The 27,572-nt window shown below is 29.7% G+C and overlaps 9 protein-coding genes and 1 pseudogene across 10 annotated transcripts, besides 3 other annotated features; 3 read left to right on the top strand and 7 right to left on the bottom strand.

Moving 5' to 3' along the window:
- Positions 1-213: 213 nt before the first annotated feature.
- On the bottom strand, positions 214-1,999 carry TVAGG3_0472050 (2,3-bisphosphoglycerate-independent phosphoglycerate mutase family; the record flags this gene model as incomplete). The annotated part of the gene is made up of 1 exon (XM_001320961.2): positions 296-1,999. The coding sequence occupies one exon, from the start codon at positions 1,997-1,999 to the stop codon at positions 296-298; it is 1,704 nt and encodes a 567-aa protein (XP_001320996.1).
- A 300-nt stretch (positions 2,000-2,299) lies between these two features.
- TVAGG3_0472040 (spectrin binding) lies at positions 2,300-4,081 on the bottom strand (the record flags this gene model as incomplete). The annotated part of the gene is made up of 1 exon (XM_001320962.1): positions 2,300-4,081. The coding sequence occupies one exon, from the start codon at positions 4,079-4,081 to the stop codon at positions 2,300-2,302; it is 1,782 nt and encodes a 593-aa protein (XP_001320997.1).
- Positions 4,082-6,010: 1,929 nt separating this feature from the next.
- Positions 6,011-6,442: a mobile genetic element.
- An 835-nt stretch (positions 6,443-7,277) lies between these two features.
- Positions 7,278-9,773, top strand: TVAGG3_0472020 (DNA/RNA polymerase superfamily; the record flags this gene model as incomplete). The annotated part of the gene is made up of 1 exon (XM_051235525.1): positions 7,278-9,773. One exon carries the CDS (start codon positions 7,278-7,280, stop codon positions 9,771-9,773), a length of 2,496 nt encoding a protein of 831 aa, XP_051093349.1.
- A 2-nt stretch (positions 9,774-9,775) lies between these two features.
- Positions 9,776-11,974: a mobile genetic element.
- Positions 10,304-10,507, bottom strand: TVAGG3_0472010 (uncharacterized protein; the record flags this gene model as incomplete). The annotated part of the gene is made up of 1 exon (XM_051235524.1): positions 10,304-10,507. The coding sequence occupies one exon, from the start codon at positions 10,505-10,507 to the stop codon at positions 10,304-10,306; it is 204 nt and encodes a 67-aa protein (XP_051093348.1).
- On the bottom strand, positions 10,548-11,374 carry TVAGG3_0472000 (annotated as a pseudogene). Its single transcript has one exon. A coding segment is annotated over exon 1 (827 nt).
- A 1,134-nt stretch (positions 11,975-13,108) lies between the features above and the next one.
- Positions 13,109-13,324, top strand: TVAGG3_0471980 (uncharacterized protein; the record flags this gene model as incomplete). The annotated part of the gene is made up of 1 exon (XM_001320964.2): positions 13,109-13,324. One exon carries the CDS (start codon positions 13,109-13,111, stop codon positions 13,322-13,324), a length of 216 nt encoding a protein of 71 aa, XP_001320999.2.
- A 24-nt stretch (positions 13,325-13,348) lies between these two features.
- TVAGG3_0471970 (N-acetylmuramoyl-l-alanine amidase family) lies at positions 13,349-13,585 on the bottom strand (the record flags this gene model as incomplete). Its single annotated transcript, XM_001320965.1, has 1 exon — positions 13,349-13,585. The coding sequence occupies one exon, from the start codon at positions 13,583-13,585 to the stop codon at positions 13,349-13,351; it is 237 nt and encodes a 78-aa protein (XP_001321000.1).
- A 4,457-nt stretch (positions 13,586-18,042) lies between these two features.
- TVAGG3_0471960 (uncharacterized protein) lies at positions 18,043-19,785 on the bottom strand (the record flags this gene model as incomplete). The annotated part of the gene is made up of 1 exon (XM_001320966.1): positions 18,043-19,785. The coding sequence occupies one exon, from the start codon at positions 19,783-19,785 to the stop codon at positions 18,043-18,045; it is 1,743 nt and encodes a 580-aa protein (XP_001321001.1).
- A 26-nt stretch (positions 19,786-19,811) lies between these two features.
- Positions 19,812-22,049, bottom strand: TVAGG3_0471950 (uncharacterized protein; the record flags this gene model as incomplete). The annotated part of the gene is made up of 1 exon (XM_001320967.1): positions 19,812-22,049. The coding sequence occupies one exon, from the start codon at positions 22,047-22,049 to the stop codon at positions 19,812-19,814; it is 2,238 nt and encodes a 745-aa protein (XP_001321002.1).
- Positions 22,050-23,090: 1,041 nt separating this feature from the next.
- Positions 23,091-23,310: a mobile genetic element.
- Positions 23,311-24,073: 763 nt separating this feature from the next.
- On the top strand, positions 24,074-26,233 carry TVAGG3_0471930 (uncharacterized protein; the record flags this gene model as incomplete). The annotated part of the gene is made up of 1 exon (XM_001320968.1): positions 24,074-26,233. The coding sequence occupies one exon, from the start codon at positions 24,074-24,076 to the stop codon at positions 26,231-26,233; it is 2,160 nt and encodes a 719-aa protein (XP_001321003.1).
- Between the last annotated feature and the right edge of the window lie 1,339 nt (positions 26,234-27,572).

Genomic DNA, 27,572 nt, shown 5'->3' with positions numbered 1-27,572 from the left:
CTTATATGCTTTATACTTTCATAATTGTTAAGGCTTAAATCACTAAGATTGTTAGAATTCTGATTTGAATTTCCTGTTTCCATGTTCATAAATGGAGTAACATCCATTAGAATAAGATTGATTTGATGTTGATAGACATAATACATCTTTATATTATATATAAAGGTTATAATATTTCATCAAATTCAAAAACAATATAAAAACATGATAATTTGAGAGAAATAGTAAATAATTTTTACATAAAATATATAGAGATAAGTACAAAAATATAAAAATCCTTACTGTTGATCTAAATTCAGACTTGAACTCTTGGTTCTCCAGGTTTTCTGCAGGAATCACTCATTATATGTTTGATAAACGGCATCAACGTGACAATTACAACAATTGAACAGACTCCAATTGTAAATCCAGCGAGTAATCCAATGATAATTCTCTTTTGGTTGCAGCTTGGAACAGAGTCAATGAGGATGGAAGGATCCATTTCCGGTGGTGGTTCAATATCCAGAACGTGGAGAATAGATGCAGCGACGTTTCCGATGTATGGAACTTTGCCTGTTTTTTGTGGAGCCAATTTTACACCGGAGGCGGTTGTAATGAAAGGTACGTTATTAACTGTGTGACCAATTTGTCTTGTTCCGTCGAGATTTGTATTTTCTTCTGCATTTCCGTGGTCAGAAGTAATAAACAACGCGTAATCATGGGCTTTGCATAGTTCGAATATTTTCAGTATGATCTTGTCGATATATTCTACAGCAAGACGAACAGCCGTGTTATTTCCGGAATGACCGGTCGCATCGCAATTTGCAAAATTGACAGCGACAAGTTTGTATTTTTCAGATTTAATGGCTTTCTCGACTGTATCAAAGACAAGCGATGCATTCATTTCTGGGAAATTTTCGACAATTGTTTCTGATTTACTTGTAAAGTTGATTACGTCTTCTTCTCCTTCGAATTTAGGTTGTGTGATGCCACCACTGAAGAATGTAGTTATGTGATCTTTCTTGTACTGCTCGGCAATTCGAATTTGTCGATAACCTTTTTGAGATAACCAGCTTCCTAAGCTGTTTTTGTAGGTAATTGAAGGTAATATCGGTTCAAATTCTTTGAGAGATGGGTGGTATAAGATCATTGGCGTTGTTTTGACGTTCTTTGGTAAATTAACACCTTTCATGACAAGAGTTGCAACTTGGAGGCTCTGTTCTTCACGGTGGTTGAAGAAAATGATGGAATCACCGGATTTAAGATGGGCATCTTCAGTTGGAGTTAAAATAAAAGGGTCGTAATCGATTCCTTTCGCTTGGAGCTTGTCGATTTCAGAGTATATGTCTGATGCTTTGATCGTCTTGGCGGTTCCGGCAATGATTGCTTGAGCTGTTACGTTGGATAATCCCCATCTCTTAAATTTATCGAGAGATGTTAATTGGGATGATATTGTAGCAAAGCGGGCTTTAATATTTTTAGGAAAACCTTCCTCGATTTTCCTTAAAAATCTCGATGGATTCGGATCTGCGTGTGTAAAGAAGCAATGGACTAGAATTTCAGATACATTTTGATCTGCTGCGGCTTCAAAAAGAGGTGGAAGGAATTTGATATGTGAGAAAATGCCCCAATCAGTGCATAAACCAGCAAAATGTACGCGGCCATTATTCTTCTTAGCATGTTGTATAGTTTCCTTTAATACTTCGTTGTTTTTGATGTAATTTTCTGATTTAGGGTTCATAGAACTTTCTAATTTTTGATAATAACTTGGAGTGATCCTGCCGAGGCCTAATGTTTGATGTCCAACTGAAGAACTCCCAGGCTCTCCACGAATGAGACCTACAGGCTGTTGTGCAGCAACGAGAGGAGTATAAATGTAATGAGATTTCAAATAATCGAGATTTGGTGTTTTTGCATCTTGAATACCATTACCTTGAGGCCAAGCACTCTCACCAAATCCATCAATTATAGTGAGAACAGCTCCTCGAGGTATATGGCGCGCAAAAATCAAAGGAAACATTCAAAATTTTTATCTTTGATCAGTGGATTTGAGATTACATTTATATAAATCTTTCATAGTTAAATCAAAATTCTTTGGAAAACATTCAAAATTTCAAAATTTGAGGTAAATTTATAACCAATTTTCAATATCTCATCACCCAGAAAGAATGTTTCATCATAAATCAACAAAATAAATATAATTTGATTTACTCTGGTTAGCTTGTGCTTATATTTCAAATATTTTATCAAAGAATCATGCTTTTTAATGTTAAAAAATCCATAAAATTAATATAAAATACACAAAAATTTACAAAACAATCTATTGGTTAATATATTCCGCAACAAGTTCGATTAATAATCTTCTACCGGTATTGACAGCAAAATCAAGTGCCAACAGAGAAGATTTATTAATAATAGAGGCATTTGCACCTTTTCTGAGCAAATATTTTGCCATTGCGTAATTTCCGCAAGAAATCGCTTCCATAAGAGCTGTATTTCCTTCTTTCGATACTTTATTGATATCTGCACCTAATTTTATCAACATCTTGGCAACATTCATGCTACTTCTTTGAGATGCGATCATCAAAGGAGTTAAACCAGAATCAGAGCTTTGATTTACATCAACATCGTTTTCTATTAATAGCTGTGCAACGTTGATGCTGTTATTATAAGAAGCGATGATCAAAGGAGTATATCCTGCAGAATCTCTTGCAGAAACATCTGCATTGTGGAGAACAAGTAATCTAGCAATCTCCAATGAATCATCAAACGCGCATTTCATCAATGGAGTGAATCCAAGGTAGTTTTGGATTTCAATATCAGGATTATATTGAAGCAAGAAGAGAGTCATCTCATAGTTCTTTGCAGCAACAGATATATACAATGGTGTCTCTCCCAATGTACTTTTCGCGTTAATATTCGCTCCATTATCTAATAATAGTTTTACAGCAGGAGTCTGATCCCATCTAACAGCATACATCAAAGCAGAGTATCTTTGTTTATCAATTGCTTCGATATCAGCGTTGTTCTTGATTAATAATTCCATAACCTTAAGATTACTCAATTGGGAAGCAATCATCAATGGAGTTCTTTGGTTTTCATCTCTCATCTCTATATTTGCGTTGTTCTTTAGCGGGAATTGAAGACTTTCGACGTTATCTTCAATTGCCGCATTTAATAACGCTGAAAAACCACTTCTATCCATTGTATTTATGTTTGACTTATTCTTCAAAAGGTACTCGCAAACATTGAACCTCTTCAGACTGGAGGAAGCTATCAAAGCCGTTTCTCCATTGAAATCTCTTTCGTCAACAGATTTTTGTTGGAAAAGTTTTTCGAAGAAAAATCTGTAGTTGTATGTAGAAAGAGAAGTCTTCCAAGAGTAATCAACATTGTACTTCTGCTTGAGATAGTAGGAGGTTTCTGTATGATGGGAAAGGATGGAGTTTTCAAGACATTTTGAATCAACCTTTAATTGGCGTTCGCAAATATGAATGATTTCATAATTGTTGCCAATAAATGCATGATGTAATGCCTTTTTATCAATACTCCCACTGTTCATGAATAAGAATTTGAAACAGTTCACTGATCCAAATTTTGCGGATTTTGCGATTAGAGACGAACCATCAACATTTGTATTCGTATCGAACATAGGATTCGAGTAAATGGTCTGAAGTTCATCCAAATCATCCCAGAGTAATGCGTGTTGCACTGAACCTTTTTCATAAAATTCAAAAATGTTTTCTATGGCATTATTCTCAAATTTTATGCCGTATTTGTTTGGAATAAGCTTTTTGTAAACTAATGCTGATCTGAGACGTGAGGAGTTAAAGTATAATTTCTGAATTTTATTGTTACCGGTTAAATTTTGGAGGAGAGCTTGACAAATATCGGTGTAAATACGTATCTTTTTAGGCCTATATAGACATATTTTGTCAATAAGTTCAATGATGCTGCTTAATTTAAGATTTCCTTGTTGGATATCGGAGCAAATTTGGCATATAATGCTATCCTTCTCTTCATCTGACGCATCCCATAAAAGGTCGCTCTTTTCGATGAAATTTGAAAAGTCCTGCGGTATATTAGAAGCAAAATCAAACATCTATTCTGAAAAAATCAAATGTAAAAAAATTGAGAAAAGTTCTTTCAATTTGTTGCTATCAAAAATGCCTTTAATTGAGAGAGATAATTTAACGTGAAAATATGAAAACTGCAAAATTCTAATATATGACTTTTGCTAAATATAATTATTAGAATTTTCATTGATTTGCATTTCAATTTGTGAGTTCAGTTGGCGTAATCCACAAAAATATCACCTTTTTGAGCAGCATGCAATAGCAGAAAATTCATACTTTTTCGGAGAGTAGGTGCCAAAAGTGCTTACTCTTAAACAACCATCGGATTTCCGGGTGAAATCGTGACACACTTTCGTCTTTCGTAGGCAGTGGTGGTTGTTACAAAAGGTAACTTCGAATGTAGCGTGAAATCTGCAAAAAAAATTCTGAAATTTGAATGGAGAACACAAAAATTGAATAGTTTACGTCTATAAAAAAGAGAAAAATGAAGCCAATGTGTCTCGAACCTATAACTTAGAGCAGCAATCCTACTGTTTATCCCATTACACTACATGCATCTCTCACCTCAGTGAATGAGATCAACTATATGATAACTTTTTCCCCATTAGATTCTTGTGGAAAAGTGACAAATAGCAACTTTGACCCTCTCTCCTTTTTCGGATGTAAGCCCACTCGATGATTTTTGATTGTAAAATCAGAAACTAATCGATCTTTTTTGGTCAAAATATTATTAACTATTAATGTTGCAGGGCATAAAAGCACAAATTTTCCCAAAATGACATTTAACGTGCAAAACATCAAAAATGTTTTAATCATTATTACATGTAATTGTTTCATTTAAAATATCATTGTTCAAAATTGAAAGGATTTTTAGGTTTGCTGTAAAATTTTGACAGAAATATGTGGCAGTTTTTGTTTTTTTGAATAGATATCGTTTTGTTAATAACCCTATATATTTAATACGGTAATAAAACTAGATAATTTTTTTTTGTTCGCATTGAACTTCTATTGAACAACAATTCGCAGAGACGAATAAAGGATATTTGTTTTGGAGCATTGGATTATTAATTTTCAACAAAATATCTTAAATTTAATTACAGTTTTCTCTGATCGAAATGAAAAAACCATGATTTTTCAAGCAACAAGAAAATTATAAGCTAATTCGTTGCATGTTGCATATATTGTGCCTAATAAGGGATTCCTTAATTCATAAGGTTCACAATCCAATTTCTTAATTGTTGAAAAAACTTGTTCATATTCATAAATAATCATCTAATCGAAAGATTACAATAATGTTGGATTGTTCACAAAATAATTTTTATTTTTTTGAGAAATCTAGTGTAAATTCAAGATTGACCAAATAAAATCAGTTACATATAGCTCACATATTAATTTGACCACCTAATTATTCAATTAGAGCTTAAATAATTTTTGGAAAAAAAATATTTCAGCGTAAGACAATTATTTTTTATTAAAATATTGGTAGCTTATCAACGTGTAATCATAAAATACTAACCATTTTAGTCTATATCTAATCTTCAAAAAGTAGTAGGATAGGATGGGTTTTGTGACTTTTTTTGTAAACGTAAGAATTCATACATTATTGAACAATTTTGTAACATTTTTTTTAACATATGAAGTAAAAAATGTATGATTCTTACAGTTTTTATTCTTACGTTTTAGAATAAATCAAGATTTAAAAAATTTTCAAAAACGTAAGACATTTACACTCAGCCCATACATAATGAAATAAAAAATAATTTTTTAAAAAATAAACACATTAAAAAATTAACATTAATTTTAAAATATATTTATTTATAAATCATTAAAAAATTAACATTAATTTTAAAATAATTTATTTTATCTTTTATAAAAGAAGCTATATATAGATGATGTCAGATATTCCGCGATTAATTAAACATCATTTAAATCCTGAATGGGTTAAACTTCAATTTAAAAATAAACTTTAAAAATTCATGTCTTACGAAAAATTAAAACTTAGTTATGTTTATTATTTTATTTTTTTATTTTGTATGAAATGAGCGTCAAAACTAACAATGTTAAAAAAATGGGATTCACAAACGAGGAAATAAAGGATATATTAGAGGAGGCGGGTTATGAAGTTAATAAATATTATTTAAGAAATTGTCAAAAATTTGCCGAGTTATTAAATGATTTAGATTATGATGGAAAAATGAATAAAGATGATGTTATAAATTTCTTATATCCCACATCTGAAGAAGAAAAACCTAAAGAACCTGATGTTTTCCCTGAATATTATGAAGAACGGATTAAAGATGATGAATATGATGAAATTGAAAGACTGGAAAAAATAAGAGATGAAATAGATGAAAAAATTAAGGAATTAAGAGAAGTTGAAAAATATAATGAGAATGAAGTAGAGGGTTTAATGAATATCCCAGCTTCAGAATCAGAAGTTCAGAAATCTCATGAAGAAAGATATAAAAATTACTTTTTGGAATCTACTAAAAATTTATTAGATGGTGATATTGACGAAACACTTTCAGAAGAAGGCACAAAATTTATTCATAAACATAAGCTTCAGTTTATTGACGATGAAGAATACCCCTGTATATTACTTTCACCTCCTCTTGATTCTGAAAAATTCAAAAAAGCATTGAAAAATGTAACATATGCAACAAATACGATTAAGAAAGAAGACCATGATATTTACACAAATTATTATTTAAATAAATGCACGGGTGTTGATAAAGTTTTTGATTTGTTAGATAAAATATCAAAAGAAACAATTGGTACATATAAAATTTTATGTGATTGTGGTTTCATTATTGAAGATACCAATAATGTTTCATATGAAAGAACAGCACCGAAGGAAGACGAAGTGGAAAGGTCTATACCATTCGTTATTAAGAATATAAAAGATATGAAAACTTATAAGCATTATATTTATTCATTTATTTCAGAAAAAATGGAAGCAACCCATAAAACATCTTCTCATCATTTTATAGCTATTCATACATTCCTTTTCAAAGTTGTGAAATTAAATAAGACAGGAATTAGATTTAATGTATCAGGGTACGCATTCTTGAGTAAATTAAAATGTATTCGTCACGTCGCAGATGATAAAAATTTATGTGTTCTTAATTCATTTTATGGACTTTAGCCCTGGACTCTCTGAGTCTCGGACTTTAAAAAATAAACTTTATTTTTATTTATTTTTTAATTTTTATTCTTACATAAATGAACAAAAATGGAACAGCTAAAATGAATGATAATCAAATTAGAGCAGAAGGTAGAAGGTTATTTAAACGCTTCTATAACATTCCTGATGGTGTTAATCCTAAAACTCGTAGAAGTTATTTAAACGAAGCAATAGATGCATATGAAGGGTTTGACATTTCATCAGAAAGTGAGAGGTTAGCAAGAATGTTAAACATTAATATTGATTTTTATTATTGTGACCCTCAACCAGAAGACGTGGACATAAATAAGGTAGACTTTCCATTAGTGGATTCAATAATGATAGATCCAGAATTTGAAACAGTAAATATTTTATTAACACAGAGTCCATGTGGAAAACTTCACGCTGACAGAATAACAGACGTTGAAGCACTCACCGGCTATAGAGTTTGCCCCTTTTGCAAAGAAGAAGTATATTCTATCCGTGATGATCCAGAAAGGAAAAACCAAAGAAGATTTTTAAAACATTGTGAGAAATGTAAAGAAAATAATGGAAGATTAATTCAAGACGTTCAATTGCAAAACACACAACAACCATATGCACCACATATCACGAAACAGAAGATATATCAATGGCTATTAGCACATAATTTGCAGGAATATTATAAACCAACAAGATATTATATTACTTTTGACTTCGAAACATTAGAGACTAAAGAAGAACCTCAACTTTCTGAATGTGCAACTTTGAACGCTTACTTAAAACCATTTATGGTATCATCAACTGTCAAAATAAAGCCGCAAAGCGGTGAGGTCGTAGACCGTGATAAAACATATACGAGGAATTTTTGCTTAACTTCAAGTGATTCTTTTATTTCTGATTGGATTGAATTTTTATTTTCAACCTGTTCATTAGTTGCTAAATCAAATATTGAACAATATGAAGAATTAATGAAGTCACAAACATTAAATGAAAAACAGAAGGAAGTATTTAAAGAACTTTTAGATGAGGAATTCAATAAAGTGAATATCATAGGTTTTAATTCGGGAAAGTTTGATTTAAATTTAATTCTTCGTGATTTAAACACTGCAAAATGGAAAATAAAATCAATGCTGGGTTCATCTTCACAATTTAAGCAAATCATTGTAAAGAAAACAAACGTTCCATATGAATTGAGATTTATTGACATCAGAAATTATATAGCGGGTGGGACATTAGACCAATTCACTCGAGATTTCGGAAACAATAAATCACGTGTTAAATCCTTTTTCCCTTATCAATTCATCACGTGGGAAAATTACGAAGAAGAATTATATAAAGAGGAACCATTCACGAAAGATTCATTTTATTCAGCATTAACTCAAGAAACTATATCAGATAGTGATTATCAAATATATCTCAATGATGCTAAAAATTTTAAGAATAGATTAGAATATTTTATTCATTATTGCAATAAAGATGTTGAAATTATGATTGACCCAATTGATAAAATTATTGAAGAAACATTTGTTTATAAAATTGACATGCTTCATAATCTTTCTTTATCATCGAATGCATCAATGATTCGTTACGCTTTAGCATATAAAGACTTTAATCCTAACGAAAAATATCCAGAAGAAGAAAATGTGGAATCAAGTTTTGAATTAACGAAAAAGTATTGGAAATATAAAATTGAATCATATAAGAAACAAGATGAAAAAGCAGAAAGAGATACTAAAAATAATGTTTCAATGGATGATTTTCAATACTATCACGATTTAATCCTTTCATCTAAATGCAAAATGTGTGGTAAAGCGTTTACATATGCAAATAAACCAACATTAGATAGAATCGATAATGAAAAACCACATACCAAAGAAAATTGTCGGTTAATGTGTTGTTATTGCAATGTCGTAAAATCAAATAAAGATGAAGATGTTCAACGTTTAAGAATCAATTTAAGAAATTATGCATTAAAAAATAATTTACCAATGACTTTAGATTCAGTTGAAGCTTATCACATTCTCCGTAATGGAATTACTGGTGGTCTATCAAATGTTCAACATCGTGTTAATCTTAAAGGAATCACGCACATTAATAAACTTTCATATAATCCAGAAACTAAAACTGTATCAAATGAGGACACCACCAACATTATGACTCATTTTGTTGGAGTTGACTTTAATTCATTATATCCTTCATCATTTTCATCTAATCCTCATGATTTCATTAAATATACTGACCATAAAATGTATATGCCGGGAAGATTGAATGGTGTTATCATTTGTGATACAGCAACAAAGAAAGCAAAAGCATTGGGAATAATTAGAAAGAAAAATACTTTATTCGTGGCTGAAGTAAAGGGTCACATTGATGAAAAATACATTAATGATTACATAAACTTTTTACCGATAATAAGAAACTTAGATATTATCACAGATGAAAAAACAATTGGCAGTTTTATGTATAATTACATGAAATCAAACAATCTACCAGTTGACCAGAAACAAAGAAAATTAACTCAGTTAGCATCAACACACAACCAATATCAACCATTTTCTTCTTATTATCTTTGATTTGAAATCCTAAACAATTTCGTAGCTTCTATTTCTTCTGTCAGTATGTCAAAACATTTACGTTCATTCGGTAAGCCCAGACCTTTGGGTCAAGCACATTCATTGAACTTCGTTTGTTTCTGGTCAACTGGTAGATTGTTTGATTTCATGTAATTATACATAAAACTGCCAATTGTTTTTTCATCTGTGATAATATCTAAGTTTCTTATTATCGGTAAAAAGTTTATGTAATCATTAATGTATTTTTCATCAATGTGACCCTTTACTTCAGCCACGAATAAAGTATTTTTCTTTCTAATTATTCCCAATGCTTTTGCTTTCTTTGTTGCTGTATCACAAATGATAACACCATTCAATCTTCCCGGCATATACATTTTATGGTCAGTATATTTAATGAAATCATGAGGATTAGATGAAAATGATGAAGGATATAATGAATTAAAGTCAACTCCAACAAAATGAGTCATAATGTTGGTGGTGTCCTCATTTGATACAGTTTTAGTTTCTGGATTATATGAAAGATTTCGCATTTATTTAACATCTTTTTGAAGACCGGCAACTGGTAGATTGTTTGATTTCGCATTTGTGTCATGTTTAACATCTTTTTGAAGACCGGCAACAATATGAACTAATTCTTTCATTCCGTCTGGAACTTTCATAGTTCTATTATATGCACCCCTTTTGTTTGTCCCTTGTTTTAATGGAACCTGTAGAAGATTTGCTATTTCTGTCATGTTTAATTATAAATAAAAAATAAAAATTAATTATAAAAAGTTAATCAAATTTAACACCTCCTTTATTTAAATCAACTATTATTTTTCCATGTTCACCTAATTGCTGATATTGTGTGTAAAGTTCATTAATGCTCATTGGTAAATTCACTTGATAAAGCATAACGTTCAACTGTTGACGACTAAAACCACTGAAAATGAAAAGGGTTGATAGATTTGATTTAATGTTTGTGCTTAATGCTTTGAAGTATTGAACAGCCATAAAGAATGAACACTGAATGTGTCGACATTGAGTTAATAACTGATTAAAATATGATTTCTCATTAGTTATTAGTTTTGATTTCACCGCATCATCTAGAAAAATTAGTGAATGCAAAAATTCTCTATCAAAATTTGAAATAGAAAGTGTTTCAAATAATTCATCCCGTTGTTTATCAATAATTTTATCCTCTAATCCTTGCTTCTTGATTGTATTATATAATTCTTTATACATTAAAAAGTTTTTTAAATAATCTTCTGCTTCTTCTTGTGATAAATAAATAATTGGAATTTTGATTAAATGCTTTAAAGATTCAAATGTATCATCTGAAGGTGAACCTGAACGGTTGATATAAATTAACACATGTGAATGGGGGAAGTGTTAGCAATAATGATAATTTGTTTTAATATCGTTAATGTTTTACCTTTATTTTGTTTACCAATTGCTGCAGTGATTGAATTTAAGTAACATTCAGAATATGGAATTTTCATTAATTTTTCCTTAGATAGAGCATTTCTATTATCACTCAATGCTTCATTAATCATATCATCTACGTATGTATTATATACTCCCGCTAATTCTTCATAAGGAGTGGATGAATTTAAATCCATTTAATCAAAAATAAATTTATAATTTTAAACATTTCTATTCATCAATATTTCATCATATGAACTTCTATACTGCGGTGGTGTACCTGTTGGATGATATTTCAAACCTTCATCCGGTGTCCATGTCCAATATGTAGTCCTAGTAAACCAAACCTGAGGAGGATTTGTCACTTTTGAACAGTAAGTGTCATTTTCACCCTGAATGATTGGATAGGCTTTCACTTGTACTGTAACTTGTGAATTGAAAGTTTCTAATCCATCAAAGAATATACCCGCTCCATCACGTTGAACTGGAATAGTGCATAAGAATGAAGTTTGGTCTTTCCATGTTCTAGCTAATGGCGTGCCATTATCATCATTCAGTGGTCTAGTTAATGAGTCCTCGTATTCTTCCGTGCATTCATTCACTCCATCTAAATCAGAAGCTTGAAGCATACGTGTAAAGAATATGTCACCCACTGTGGTCATCGCTTGATCGGGGAAGTTTCTGGAATCTATAGTGACCTGAAGACCTCGAAGCATTGGATTTTCTAAAACTGTTCTTTGCATTGCATTCTTCGGAAATGCTAACACAACATCTGTAACATTATGAAGAGCGTATGAGAAATCCGAGCTGATACCTTCAGGAGTGATGCAACCTCCATTTAGTGAACGAACGTCAATATGTTGAGCTGGAATCATGAATGGATCTTCCTTACTGAATAAACGTGGTATTGCTTTAACTGATTCTTCAATTAAACCATATCCTGGTGTAATACATTTATCCTCTAAAACTTCCATCTTTGTGCATGAAATAATAACGTCTTCAACTGTTGCGTCAGCAGATGTAGCGACTAAGCTTGTAATTAATTTGGCAGGAAGTCCGATTTGTTGGAATTTGCGATCATATTTATAAACATGATTCATAATCTTTTCATAATTTTCATCAGTTATCTTTTCATAAACATAATTTTGTAAATCAGCAACTCTTAACGGGTCAACCTGACAAAATACTAAAGTATCCCTGAAAACATAATATTTAAGAATGATTTCACCAAATGATTTAGGATAATCATCGAACGCCTGAAATGCTAACAAATCATTTACCGGAATAATCATATCAAAAGTGATATCAACTTCTTCATTTGCTTTCTTGAAAACTTCTGAAGGGTCAATATATTTACCACATACTGAGTTATCATATTTTTGAACATTATTATATAACGAATGAACAAACTTTTTAACTTTCCTTTCTGATTTTGGTTTATATGTTGCAAATGCGAAAGATTCACGGGCGCAATCCATCTGAAGATAACCGGCATCACCTCTTTCGGTTTCTACTTCTAATTGTTTAAAGCTTTGATTTGATGATTTGTAACCAACGAATAAACGCATGCATTTAAAAGCGGCATCACATGTGAAAGCTTTATTTGAAACTAGAGTTGCTTTAACTTTGCGTTTAATATATGTGTCACCTAATTGATTCACATCATGAGCCGGATTTGTAATTCTTAAATGAGTTTGTTTATCATCAAAATATGGAGCATCAGAGTCATAGCATGAACTTTCAAGTTCTCTATAATATCTTCTACCATCATTCTTTGCGAATATTTCATTTATCTTTTCGAATGAATGAAACACATTTCCATTAATCGGTTTAGTGTTTGGCACCAAATAGTTAGTCGTCATTTATTAATAAATAAAAAATCAAAATTAAAAGATGAAAATGAATTTTTAATTTTAATGAAATAATCAACTATGGCTGCAGGATTCTTTAAGAAACTGTGGGATAAAGTAAAAAGAGGAGCGCATAAAGTTTGGGAAACAATGAAGAAAGGAGCAAATTGGATATTTAAGAATAAAGAAGCAATTAGTGACGTTGCTGAATCAATAACACCAAAAGCTGCCCCAATAAGAGAAATATTAAATAAAGGAGAAAAAGTTTATCAAAGACTACAACCAATACTAAGATAAAAATAATATTTATTTATTTTTCCACTATCTACCTCCTATTTTATTAAGTATTCCTTCAGCAATTCCACCAACTGCGTTACCTGCTTGTGCTCCCATCGCCGGATTACCTGCTTTAGTACCTAATACCCCACCTATGATAGTTCCTGCCGTTTTCGCTACTGGTGCCAAAAAGTTTGCAACAGGTTTAATAACCTTTTTATAAACCCAACCTGCAGCTTTCTTAATTCCATCCCATAATTTTTTAAAGAATCCTGCCGCCATTTCTGATTTAATATTAATTAAAAAATATATTTCATCACTTATATTCTAATTTTTATTTAAGGATACCCTTACATTGCGTAGTTAGAAAGAGAATATGATATTGTCATGATTGCTAAAGTTTTAGGCTCCAGAAATGAATATACATCAAACTGAAACAATTGATAAATTGAATGAACTTTTGAGAGGTTCTCAAATAAAAAAAATTATCTAATTTTTTACAATATTACTATTATTTTATCCACATATGTATATATAGTAATTTGAGAAAACTTTTAGGAAAAAATAAGTTTAATAAAAATCTGAATTTTACTTGTTGTGGGATTGTTATTAATTGACACTCCAGACGTATTACTAATAGTTATGCGTATGCAATTAAAGTATTTCTGATGGACAAAATGTGAGATTTATATCAGATAATTCATTTCTACTATTAAGTTATTCATTTATGAGTTTGCACTTATTCGCACTAAATAAATAACTATTAAAAATTGTTTTAATTAATTGACACCATATAATAGAGTGAATTTTGTTTGATCAAACAACAATAGATGATAGATATAAAGCCAAGAAACTTGCTATTAATATGCTCTACTTGCTATTTCAATGTAAGTATGATATTTTCTAAATGTTTCGTTCAGATAACTTAGATATATTAGTCAAAATTTGAAATTTTAATAGCACATATATTAAAAATAATTATTATTCATAAAAGATTAATGAAATAGTAAAAAAAATCAATCAAATTATAAAAATACAACATTTAGAAGAATTCTTATTATCCTTCAAAAAGTCAGTATTTCTGCTGTAATTTTCTACAACATTGTAGTTATTGCACTTTGTCTATGGATTTGTATATATGTTATATATAAATTATATATCTAAACTGCCCATAAGTGCAATTTTTATATAAATTGTTTATTTCTTTAACAATTTCATATGAAATATGCTTTTTTAAGCGTATCAAAGCTGTGTTCTTAATGTGCATGGATATATCAAGAAAAATGTCGAAAAAAATGTGAATTCACAAATTCACTGAATTTTCACCGTTTTTTGAATTTTGCTACAGCACTAATATTAAATAATACTAAAATCTTCTGTCTTTGTAAAAGAATAAATTCTGACAAAAAGTGCTCGTTTAAATTTAATGATCATCTGTATGACTAAGTGGTAAAAAGTGTTTATGACCAAAAAAGGGTTACATGCTTAGTCTATTTTTCTGACAGGATACTCTAGATTTACATGATCTCTATTTCATATCTCCGTTTTTAGATTCTTCGACAGATTTTATGATAGAAAACCAAGATTAACAAATTTCCGGCATGTTAATGAAGAAATCTGCAGCTACCCTCAATATTATTTCAATAATCAGTATCGTTTCTCTTACAATTTATTTTTTTCTCAATAATTTAACAAGAAATAACAATACACACTTGGTTTTACGTATAAAAGCTAAGTGTCGAACTTAATCAACTTTACTTACTTAGCAAATGAATATTTTTGTGGTTGCGAGTTCTGAATGCTGAAGTTTTAGATTTCTCTATAAATGATATCATTGCACTTACAATGTTGTTCCAGCCTATCGCATAAATCATAGAAAATCCAAAAAAAAATAATATAAAGAAAATTCATGTCATGAAGTTCAAAAAATACCGTGTAACATTAAAATTTGTTATGCATAATACATTTTAGCTATTATTGATTTTTTTTAATTTTCGAGAAATTGAATGGTGAGTCCGATAGAGAAATTTTTAAAAATCCTAGTGCCTCATAGAAGTAATTTCCCTCGTCTCCCATACTTCCAAATATATGCATATGACATAAACTTTTATGCATTACACAAGTGGCCAATAATATCTATAGAGTAAAAAATTAGAAATTTAATTTTTTTATATGATAGTTATATTTCAGATTTGCGAGCGTAACTTTTTCTCCATGGCATACTTGTTTTAAGAGCAAATGATCAAAATCGTCCTTCAATTATTGAAGGAGCTGATATCTTTTGAAAATTGAATTGAAAGGGTATTCAATTTTCAAATTTCCTCTCAATTTTGGAAACATATCAACTCTATGAATTAACAATTATGTGCCTTCACAGTTTATCAGTCATATAAGGTGCTTATAAAGAAAAAAGTTACGCTCGCAAAATATGTTTTTATATAGATTTCACATAAAATAATTATGTAATTTCTAAAAAGAATATTTTTGTTCTTGAATATTAAAGTGTATTGTAGTTTAAAAAGTTTTAAATATGTTGCTAAAATTTCAGGTTTATAGCTCATGTCTAGCATGACTTCTTCGTATGCGCAAAAAATCTGACACGTAAGGGTATCCTTAATGATAAATGAAACCGATTTTAAAAATAAATGAAACAGAGGCGGAAGAAATAAATGAAAGTGAAAATGTTCAACAAAAAATAAACGTTGTTAAACCAATTACTGAAATAAAAATTTTTTCATCTGTTGAAGAATTTAATGACTATTATGCTAATAATAAAAAATTATTTGAAGAATTGACAACGTGTAAATTGAATAAAATGTTTAAAGTTGATGGATTCAAAATTTCAAAAATAAAAGGAGTGGTTAGTTTGAAATCTATTCCTCAATCAAGAATCACATCATTAATGAAAATAGATGATTTAACAAAAAGAATAGAAGAGATTGAAGAAAGAATGAATCAAATAATTGATATCATAAATCATGACTCGTTGAGCCCGGGTCCTTAAAGCCCATCACTGAGTTCAAGGTTATATTCATCAAATATTTCATTATTAAATGCAACTTCTGCTAGTTTATTTATTTTTTCAATATGATCATTTGAAAGTCTATCGTTTAATTTTTTCTGAAGTTTTTCATTTTCTAGTTCTGAAACTTTATTTGGATGATATGTAAATTCATGAAATTCTTTGGCCTCGGTTTTGATCATTAATTTACAAAGAACTTTTGTGGTTGGAATTCGTTTAAACCATTTATTAGTTATATTCGTTATATATTCAATATCTGGAATTAATTCCCAAATTTTTGCATTTTCAATTAATTTATTATCAAATGCAAAAGCAATGGGTTTAATATTATGTTTACCTTTATAATATAAACTTTCTACATAATCATCGAAATAAACATCTACTTGTTTAACATTTTCAAGAATTGGTGAAAGAGCATCCATTAATTGATTGACGGTTACGAATCTTGATCCACTCATTTTCTTACGAAATAAAAAAATAAATTATTCAAAAATGTAAGACATGAATTTTTAAAGTTTATTTTTAAATTGAAGTTTAACCCATTCAGGATTTAAATGATGTTTAATTAATCGCGGAATATCTGACATCATCTATATATAGCTTCTTTTATAAAAGATAAAATAAATTATTTTAAAATTAATGTTAATTTTTTAATGATTTATAAATAAATATATTTTAAAATTAATGTTAATTTTTTAATGTGTTTATTTTTTAAAAAATTATTTTTTATTTCATTATGTATGGGCTGAGTGTAAATGTCTTACGTTTTTGAAAATTTTTTAAATCTTGATTTATTCTAAAACGTAAGAATAAAAACTGTAAGAATCATACATTTTTTACTTCATATGTTAAAAAAAATGTTACAAAATTGTTCAATAATGTATGAATTCTTACGTTTACAAAAAAAGTCACAAAACCCATCCTATCCTACTACTTCAAAATTTCAAATTATTAATCTCATTTTGCCAACAATTCACAAAGAGAAAAATCATTACAATTATATGTGAAAATATTTTAATCTGTCTCAAAAATTGAATTAAATTTTGTAATTGTTTGTTATCAGATTTAAACCATTCAACGGAATCCAAAGATCCTGACAATACATAAAATAAGATATGAATGATTAAATAAGATTGGAATGAAGTTTTATGTTATAATACAAATAATTATAGGTTTTGCGAATATAAGTCAGGATATCACGATATGAAAGGGATGTAAATAAGCTGTCGAGTTTTATTTCATAGTGTATTTGCTAAAATAAATCGAATGAAAGCAATGGGCAAATGATTTAAAGGAATAAAGTGCAAAAAAAGAGAAAATTCAAATTGTAAAGAATAACATTATTTACTCCAAGACCACACTGGCCTAAATTACATATTCAAAATGCATTGTGATGAAAACTCTCAATAGCCAATTGTAATTTAGAAATATTATCTTTGAATGATATAAGCACTAACACAACAAAAAACAATGACACATATAAGTTCACATTATCCTATCATACTACCTGAATTCTCCGATTCAAAATATGATTGCGAGAGATTAAGCGAATCTTAGCTTGCTGTGCTGACATCATACCATAAAATGACTTTGTTCTATTTTAAATATAACTTATTATTATTGAACTCTATTTGTAAGTGATTTCATTTTCCCAAAATTGATAAATAGACACTGATGAAAGGAATTTTTTTTGAAATGTTTATTTTAAAATGTAGTTTTAAATATCTATCTCATCCTCAGATCTTTCCCATTTGTATTGGACTTCTACTGTTTCTTCTTTACTATTATTCTTCCTCTTATAAATTATAAATCCAATAACAGAAGCAGCTGCAATAGCAATCAATGCAACAAGTACTCCGACAATTATTCCTACAGTATTCTTTTTATTTGGTTTGTCTCCATGTAGATTGTCTTTTGGCTGTTCTGATGTTGGATTATTGTCAGGGATAGAAGTTGTCGTAGAATTTTCATTTGGCTCTTGTTCACTATTGTTTCCTGGATTAGGGTTTGGGTTTTTGTTGAAGTCTGAAGATACAACGGATTTGTATTCGCTGTTTTCGGTGATAAGATATGATTTCTCAACTGCGTATGGATTATCAATACTAATTGTGAAAGATGATTCACTCTTTGTGTCAGTTGGTTTAATTTTAATCATCATTGGATCTTCAAAATATTCTCCAACATCATTTATTATTCTGGTAGCATTTGGCTCAAATATATTCTTGTATTTCAATGCGAAATTTGAATTTTCTGGAATACGAATTTTGGTATCTTTATAAGAGAAGAAAACATATAAATCTTGACATTCTCCATCCTTAATTTGAATTTGATCCTTTCGAGGATTTCGAGAATTTGCAAAAAATGATAAATTTAAAGTTCCAAAGACAATTGCCATCACACATTCACTATCTTCTTTCTGGTAAAAAACCAAAAATGCATACTTTGATTTAAAACGGCCTTCATAACTTAGAATTAGTAATCCATTTTCCTTATATTCAATATTCATGATTCCACTTTTCAGTAAATTCACTTCAAATTTATCAAATTGGGAAACTGCTTCAATACCGCTAAAATCATCACAATTTATTAAAACAGATGTACCTGCTTCAATATCAATGATTCTTTTTTCTTCTGTCAATCTTATGAAAAATTGACCATATTTAGGATAGTTAAATTCTTGATACTTGGGTTTTGGCACATAGTCTATTGATTCAGTACGAAGTATACCTTGCCACATAATTTTGAAAAAGTTATATTCATTCACTGCTGGATTTTGGATATATTGATTAACTACCATCTTGAAGTCATAGAACAAAGATCTTATGGGTTGTGCGATAACGCATCTGACATTTTCGATTTTATCGAGTTCCTGATAATGAATGAGATCTTTTTCATATATTCTCATTTTTTCATTGATTTTTATGGTGGAGTTGAATGGATTTATGACTATTAATAAATTTGTTGAATATAAATATTCCTGATATCTAACTGTAATATAATCATCTTTAACTTCTGAGAAATAATTGATAATAAACATTGGCATCATTTTTCCCCAGAATGGCAAAAAGAAATAGCGAAGTTGATGATGATCATATTTTCTGTTTGGATTTCTTTTTATTTTGAATGTCCTCACTTCTTCTAATTTGTACCAAGTTCTAATATCTGTTGAATTTTCATCAACAAAGTTTTCTTCATTGGCAAATATAACATATCCATATTTGAATGTAATTGTTGATATGCCTTCAGATGGAACATCAAGAAAACCTTCATAAGAAATATATTCGCTGCATTCCAATATATTAGCAGATCTAGATTGATCTACAGAAGTGAGATCTATATTTTGTTCCTTAATATCTGATGAAGAATAGAAATAAAATCCGTATCTCATAAAAACAACAGCTTTGCACGATTCAGAATAAAGATAATAATGATCACCCCAAATTTGTTTATATCCATACATTCCTGTATTGGAAGGGATGATGGGAACTATGCAGACCGTTTTTTAGAATCTAATTCCTTGTTTAGATAATAAATTTTAGTACCTGATAAATCAATGAAATCAATATAATCAACATCACGAACTGCATTATAGCATGTTATATTTATTAAATAATTGGATCTGTCTTCCAAAAAAATTGGTGAATTCTTGGATATTGTTATTACTTTCTTGTCAGCATATGTTGATAATAATTTATTTCCAGTTTCATCAATAAATTTATCATGATCATATATGAGGACTGGAACAGTATCATTGTTTGAACTAATAAGAATATCTGTATCATAATCTTTATAAATCTCTAATGTGTTATTTCGTGCATATTTTACCGTCAACTTATAGGAATAATAATAAATATCTTTCTCGATATTTGTAATAACTTTTTCGGTGATCATGTTATTTTCACTTAATTGAGTCTGAATAAAACCAAGTTCATCACTATTTTCCTTAGTAATACAAAGATAATACCTAATATCAAGAATTGATGGATTGAGTACAATCTTTTTAAGTCTAAATCCGCAATTCTGTAAATCTACTGGATCGAGTGAACTAATCATTATATAATCTTTCTCAAATGGACCTTGTAAATAGAAAATGGAAAGGTTTGTAATACTGTAATCGAAAGATCGGTGATCAATAGTTATATTATTATTAATTGTATTATAAATAATAATATATTGTTGTACATCTGTAATATCAATCATTGCGAATTCTAATACTCTAACATGATCTGAAGATTTAATGATAATATCATGATCTAAGTTTTCAATTTGGGAATCAATTTTTTGATTATTTTCATCGAAAAATTCTTCTTTGTTTAATATAAGATAATATAGTTTTCCTGCTTCTGGTCTGATGATTGTTACTTGTTGATCAGGTGGAATGTATAAGGAATTGAATCCAAGATCAGATTTGAAAATATTTTTATCGTTTGCAAAATAATTTCCTTCTGAAGTGCCATACAATCCTCTTCTCAATATATTATAAAATGAGTTTTGATCATTTGGAGTGGCAGTAAATGAAATATGATGATTAGATCGAACCATCGAAAAGAATGTAACATCAGTAAGTGTTGTTGATCCTTGTTCTATTATCTGGGGATTTCCATTGATGTTAACTTCTAAATTTGAATAAGATTGCAGATCTGGCTCATATATTTCAATTTTAAGTGTCACACTTTCATCAAACATAAGTGAAACTGGTTTATCTTTCAAAATAAATTGTTTTTCAATCGAATTTTGCCATACAATTCCAGGATTGGAGACAATTTTTATGGGATGAGGCATTCCATCAGCTGATTCCAAATAAAGCTTTTCTAATTTGCTGATAACTTTTAGCGGATGAAACCAATTGAAATGAACAAAACTCATTGTATCACTGATAAATACTCTTGAGCTAGTGCTTATATCCAAGTATACTTTATCAGTATTTGCTGTGTAAACATCATCAGATTGGAGTATAGTTGGCGTGCATCCAATACATGATCCAGTTTCAACCAAAGGAGGTAATTCAGGAACGCTAAAAATTTTGGGAGTTTCTGAAGTGACTTTTTCAGTATTAACAGAAATAACACCGATTTTATATTTTTTAGGATCATATCCCCTCCATAAAATATTGTTATCTATTACATATTCTGTTGTGTATGATGTTTCTCCATAATATCTATTCTCATATTTATTACGTGAATTAAATCTTTGTGTCGGATATACATTTCCATCATCAGTTGAAACTGTAATTGTATGAGAAAAGTGTTGGAATGAGATCAAACAAAATGAAGATGATGGAATATTAGTTCTTGACCAATAACTATATCCACCAGCATTGTATAAAATTGAAAGATATCTGCATCCATCTGCAGCAAAAGAAACTATTTCAATTGTTTTATTCGGACCATCATATGTGAGTCCTTTTCCAGTCCCTACAAAAACAAAATTCGATATATCTGTTCCATTATCCTTAAGTCCTTGTGTGTCTGAAAGATACAATAAATAACTTTTTTCTATTAGGCTGCTAAAATAGATACCTGGTGGTGCTAAAGCTACTTCGGTGAATTCTCCAAGGTTAGGAATATTAAATTGGTAGTATTTTAGACCTGTGTATTCGCCTTTTATTGATCCTCCAATATCGAGCGAATGAAAGATACCAGGTTGATACCCATCTGGTTTTGGAATCTGATTTGTACTTTCATATTGTTTGAAATATACTCCGAAATAAGACTTGTGCAGCATGTTAAGATATCCAAGTTTAACTCTCAACCAAACATATCTTGTGTTTGAAATTGATCTGTAATATTCATTTCTCCCTTGAATTGTTTCATGGTGTTCTTGGTTAACTTCATAAAATATATAACAAAAGTCATGACCACCATTAAAATCAACCATTTCCGAACCAAAAAACTCAAAGCTGCAATTTGTATATGATAAAACAACTAGATCCAATCTTGTTATACTTTTATCAACTGTTGAAAAATCCATCAAGTATTGTTTATTTGGTTCATCAAGAACTACAAATGAAAATCCAGAAGATTTTGTAAATGGTGCATAAAATAAATATAATGTTTTTGTTCCATAATGACAAAATACTTCTAAGGTTTCAATATCACTATAAAGTGAAGATATGAATCTGTATCTTTCATCTTGAAATTTGCCAGGATTTAAAAAGCATATTTCTTTTCTCCCGTCAGGATTTTTAAATCTAAAAAATGTGCCTTCCCCCGAAATCGGAAAGGCATACATTCCTCTTTGTGTAAGTGTAACATAAGTGTAACATAATGAAAAGGATAAAAACAGAGAGAGCATTTAAAAGTTTGTGATTTGTGAACTTTTTGAATTTAAATCCCAAAGTTGGAGGCATTTATTTATGTATTTTTGAATATGTTTTGCCGCCAAAATCATATTTTGTAATTTTATTGCAAAACGTATATTTTTGTGAGCACATTGAAATCCTTTCAAGTGTTTTTTCACAAAAATACACCTTTTGAAATAGAATGACATCATTCTTGCATTTTTTGAATTTCATTCAAAAAGTGCAAGAATGATGATAATTTTCAATTCAATTTTTTTTCTATCCCGGGTCGTAATTTTTTAAAAACGTATTTTTCTCACATTAATTAGTGCTTTCAAAATCATTGTACGAAATTTTCTGAAGCTTATTTTTACAATTCAAAGATGTTATGAGGATTAATTGATTATTTTGTAGATACATTCAATTTCTACATTATTTTATCTTGCGACTAAAAATTTTTGAGATTTCAAATTTCTGATTTTTAAGGGTGCACTGTAGTCGGTTTGCCAAAGCCCTCAATTTCGATCAATTAGGGTTTAAGGCTAAACTTTTTTTCTTATATTTCCATATTGAGTAAATATTTTTTAAATATTTTGATTGATCATATATCACTATATGACCATATATCATATCCATAAAAATCATGGAAAAATATCTCGAAACCAAGGAAAAAAAGTGGGAGTGTCAAACCGATTACAGTGCACCCTTAAACAAAATCTTTTTATTTTAAACATACAATTATTATCATTAAGGATTTTTTTTCTAATCAAAAGCTTTGAATTGCGACTGGATTGGAAGCAATTCAAGCTGACATATTGAATTCGTCCATTTCGTTGGCTCGTCCACTTACATATTCAAACCATTGATGAATGTTTATTGAACAAGATATACAAAATAGGAGAATTGATTACTAGTTAGCTCAATTTATTTTAGACTACAATGAAAGTATACATAATATAAATAAAAGTCTAAATGCTGAATGTATGTCACAAAAATTCATTAAGAAATTTATAAAATATTTCAAAATTGTATTTTGGCAAATAAAGTGCCTCAAAATTAGCTAAAAATTTTAGGAGTTGCTAATGGCAGAAACAAGAGAGTTTGATGGAAATTATCTGAGAATATTACCTGAGATTAAGACAAAACCATATGGGTAAACACGGAATCACACATATGATTCAATATTGAAGTCTTGAATCAACATCACTCTTGAGCCAATTCATTTAATTTGAGTGTCAAAAAAAATGCTCATTTTAGATGGGGGCGATACCCAAAACTACCAGATTTTTTAGCAACAAAGAGGAAACATTAGTATTAATGTATTCAAGCTTTTACTGGACTTGTTCCCACTTATTCTTAAAAATCACCTATGGATTGATTGGAATCAAGCACTTATCTCTAACAATACAATCAATAAGATTTGAGAAGCAATAAAAATGTCAAGATGTCACTTTTTATTAACGTAACGATGAGTAAAAACGGCGAATTTTTCGATGATCTGAAGAGAATATTCGACGTATTAAACTCACAACAAAAGAAAGCAGATGAGTCTAATCAAAAAACAAAGGAAGATAAAAAAGATTCATCAAAATCAAAAATTAAATCGAAAAAACAGCAAAACACGAAACCAAAACAAGTTAAAAAGAAACAACAAAAGCCAAAACATCCTAAATCTAATGAAGAAAGACTTCCAGCAGAAGATATTACAGCATCAGTTATCACCCATAACTTTGCTTTGTTTATTGCTGAAAAAAATTGTTTGCATGCACTAAACACATTACAGCTTAGAAGAACATTCAAACTTTGGAAGTCTAACCTACGCAAATCGTTAATTCAAAAAACGAAGCAAGAAAAAAGATCAAATCAAGACAAGACCAGTGCAACTACGAATAAGAAGCAAAGGTCACAACAAATGACTAGGAATGATAATCATAGAAATGCGGAAAAGACAGATAATTTAGAATACGGTGAACAACAAACTAAAGAGAGACAACAAGTTTCTAGAAAGACACAACAATCTACAAAGGCAAATGTTGAACGCGTAGACATCGATACAGAAAGGAATCAAGGAGAAGTTGATGATACTGTTAATTTCCTTATTCAAGCTTTTAACAGACTTCACTCTCTTTCAGAGTCTGGCGAGTCCACCAATACAATGGACGACACAACTTCAGAATCAACAAATCAAAAATCAATTTCAACTCCTTATCAAGGAATTAACACAACAGATACTTTTGGAGAAGAATATGACTCTTCCAAAGCTGTAACTCGCCTTGAATCCGATGATATTGAATTTTCTCACGATTCTGCTCCAGAATTCGCTTTTGAAGACTCTAGTAGTAACATTACGATTTCAGGGCCTTTACACTTTGATTCATCTCAGATTAATTCATCTTCTCAGTCAAGTAATTCGCCTTTAAATCAAAAATACCAAAATTCAAATGAAAAAGTTAAGAAAGTATCAGCTCAAACACAGTACTCAGTTCCAGGTCTTTATGATACCGTTGATTCACCAAATTCTAACAAATCCAAAGAATCAACTCCTAAATCTCAAAAATCTCAAGAAGATTCTTCACCACAAACATCACCAATAGTCAAACAGTTATTTTCCCCAACTCAGAGGAAGAGCAGAGTCGACGAACTCAATAAAATAATTGAACAAGAAAATAAAGCCAAATCCAAGCAGAATATCAAGCCAAAACAAGATGTCAAACAAGATAAAACACCAAAGGAGGAAAAGAAAAAGCCAGAAGCCGTTGAGGAAGAAGAATCAAATGAAGAAGAAGAAATTTCTCATGAAGAAGAGGAAGAACCTAAGCTTATCACATCAAGTATCTCAACTGATGACCTTTCATCCGAAAATGCTGATCAAAGCGAGACACAAAATGAACAAAAAGAAGATGAAGAAGAATCTGAAAAACTTTATGATACAGATGACATAACATTTACAGATACAGTAACAGATTCAATCAATACATCGGACTTAAGGTTTTCACAAGTCGATTCTACCTCAGAAAAACCACAAGAAACGAAATCCAACAAAAAACCGTCAAAATCCTCTCAAAATGAAGAAGAGGAATTTTTTGAGGAAGATGAAGACGAAAAAGAGGATACAGATAATTTAGGAACAACCGAACACATACTTGAAGATACTGTCAACATAGAAGAGACAGAAAATCAAAATGAAGAGGAAGATTTTGATGATTCATTTTCTTTCACATCCTCAGGCACTGAAGAAGAAAACAACGATCAGAAAAAGAAATCTAAGTTCGTAGATCCTGTTTTATGCAAAGGAAAAACAATGGAACAGTTTGCATTAGACGATTCGGGATTTACCAACGATTATTCTATTTCTGAGGAAACTGACGAAACAAAGAACAAACAAAATCAATCAAATATGAACAAAAAAGAGAAAAGTCCTTTAATTATCTCTGAATCTGACGAAAACAAGAAAGTTTATGAAACGACCAGCGACGATTTCGTTCCGAACTATAATAATTTCTTGAAACCAAAGTCTCATCATCAAAAAGTAGAAGAAAATAAAGCTGAAGAAGAATCAATTAATGATTCATTTGAATTTACATCTTCTGATAAATATGAAGAAGAGGAAGAATATGATGTCTTTTAGATGTTAACTTTGTAATAGTTAATTTATGTTTTTTATATATTTTTATGTTGTTTATTAAATTATAAAAAAAAATTAATGTTTTGAACTATTTTAATATGCGGATGCTATATAAAGAACTATACCCAAAACATCATTAATAGTTTAAAAGAGAGAAATTGCTTTTTCGAGTATATTTTAAATAAGGATTTCATATTTTCTTGATAAATTTCATAATTAATGAAATAAATCAATTTAATATAGAGATATATTTCATAGATTCGGATTCGATTTTGTTGTCATCCAATTTTTGCAGTTTACTTTTTGATGTTTTCAAATTGAATAAAAAAATTGAGAGTGTTTTTACAGCCCCAAAAAATATTACAATTAAGCCTATTTAAACACAGTGAATAGAAAATAAAGTACGAAATGCTTCATCGTTATACATCGATTTCGTTTCGTTTATTCTTTGAATTAACAAAGTTTGATCTACGCAATGAATGTATACGATACAATTCCACATATGGATTCCAAGAAAACTTGCATTTGATGTATTGAATATCCATCCATTCCAAATCATTTCAGTTATTTTCTAGAAGTTTAAGAGGAGGTCATACACAGGCCTTAAATACTACCTCATGCAAAAGAATTCAACAAATTAATAAATTTCTGATTCAGATTATTATTTTCGATAAGAAGAATAAGATTATGCATGGAGCTATCATAAATGAACACTTACCAGTCAGATGGATGCAATTCCGCATTGTTTTATTTTATCCCCATCATGTTTCTTTTCCCTATACAATGTTCGAAATTTCAATCATTATATGGCCAATCAATTATATTTGTAAGGGTACTTTATAAAGCAATATTGTATCGACAATATTTTTCCATCAATTTCGGAATAAGAGGTGTGAAAATTTTTCATCTACAGTAATCCATATAAATCCTTTATTACATCTGTTGATGCCAGATAAAGTGGAGAATTGAGAATTTCCAATTTATCCAACGTAATTTTCGGGTTTGAAAGTGACGATAGGTTCCATATTGATGGGTAATTTGTGCGATTCCGATTTCTGAGATATCTTAACCAACAATGAAAATGTGATCTTTTTTAAATCAATTTTTAGCATGGTCTCTATCGTGATCGGCCATAAATTTTTCGTTTGGTCGTCCGATATTTGAGAAATCTGTGATATAATAATAGGGAAGGGAAGTTACTCGAACACATACAGACGATTGCATTTCCATTGAATTGAAATATATCTCTTTTCCTTCTCAAATTTTCACAAAACTTTTCAAAAATAAAAAACGAACTTCATTGCTAATCTAATATTCAGCATTATTATTACATATCTTTCTA

The sequence above is a fragment of the Trichomonas vaginalis genome, chromosome II (genome assembly GCF_026262505.1).
Source record: "Trichomonas vaginalis G3 chromosome II, whole genome shotgun sequence".
In the NCBI taxonomy this organism is placed as follows: domain Eukaryota; phylum Parabasalia; order Trichomonadida; family Trichomonadidae; genus Trichomonas; species Trichomonas vaginalis.
Note: the sequence above shows the minus strand (reverse complement) of the source record. Positions and strands in the feature narration are given on the sequence as shown.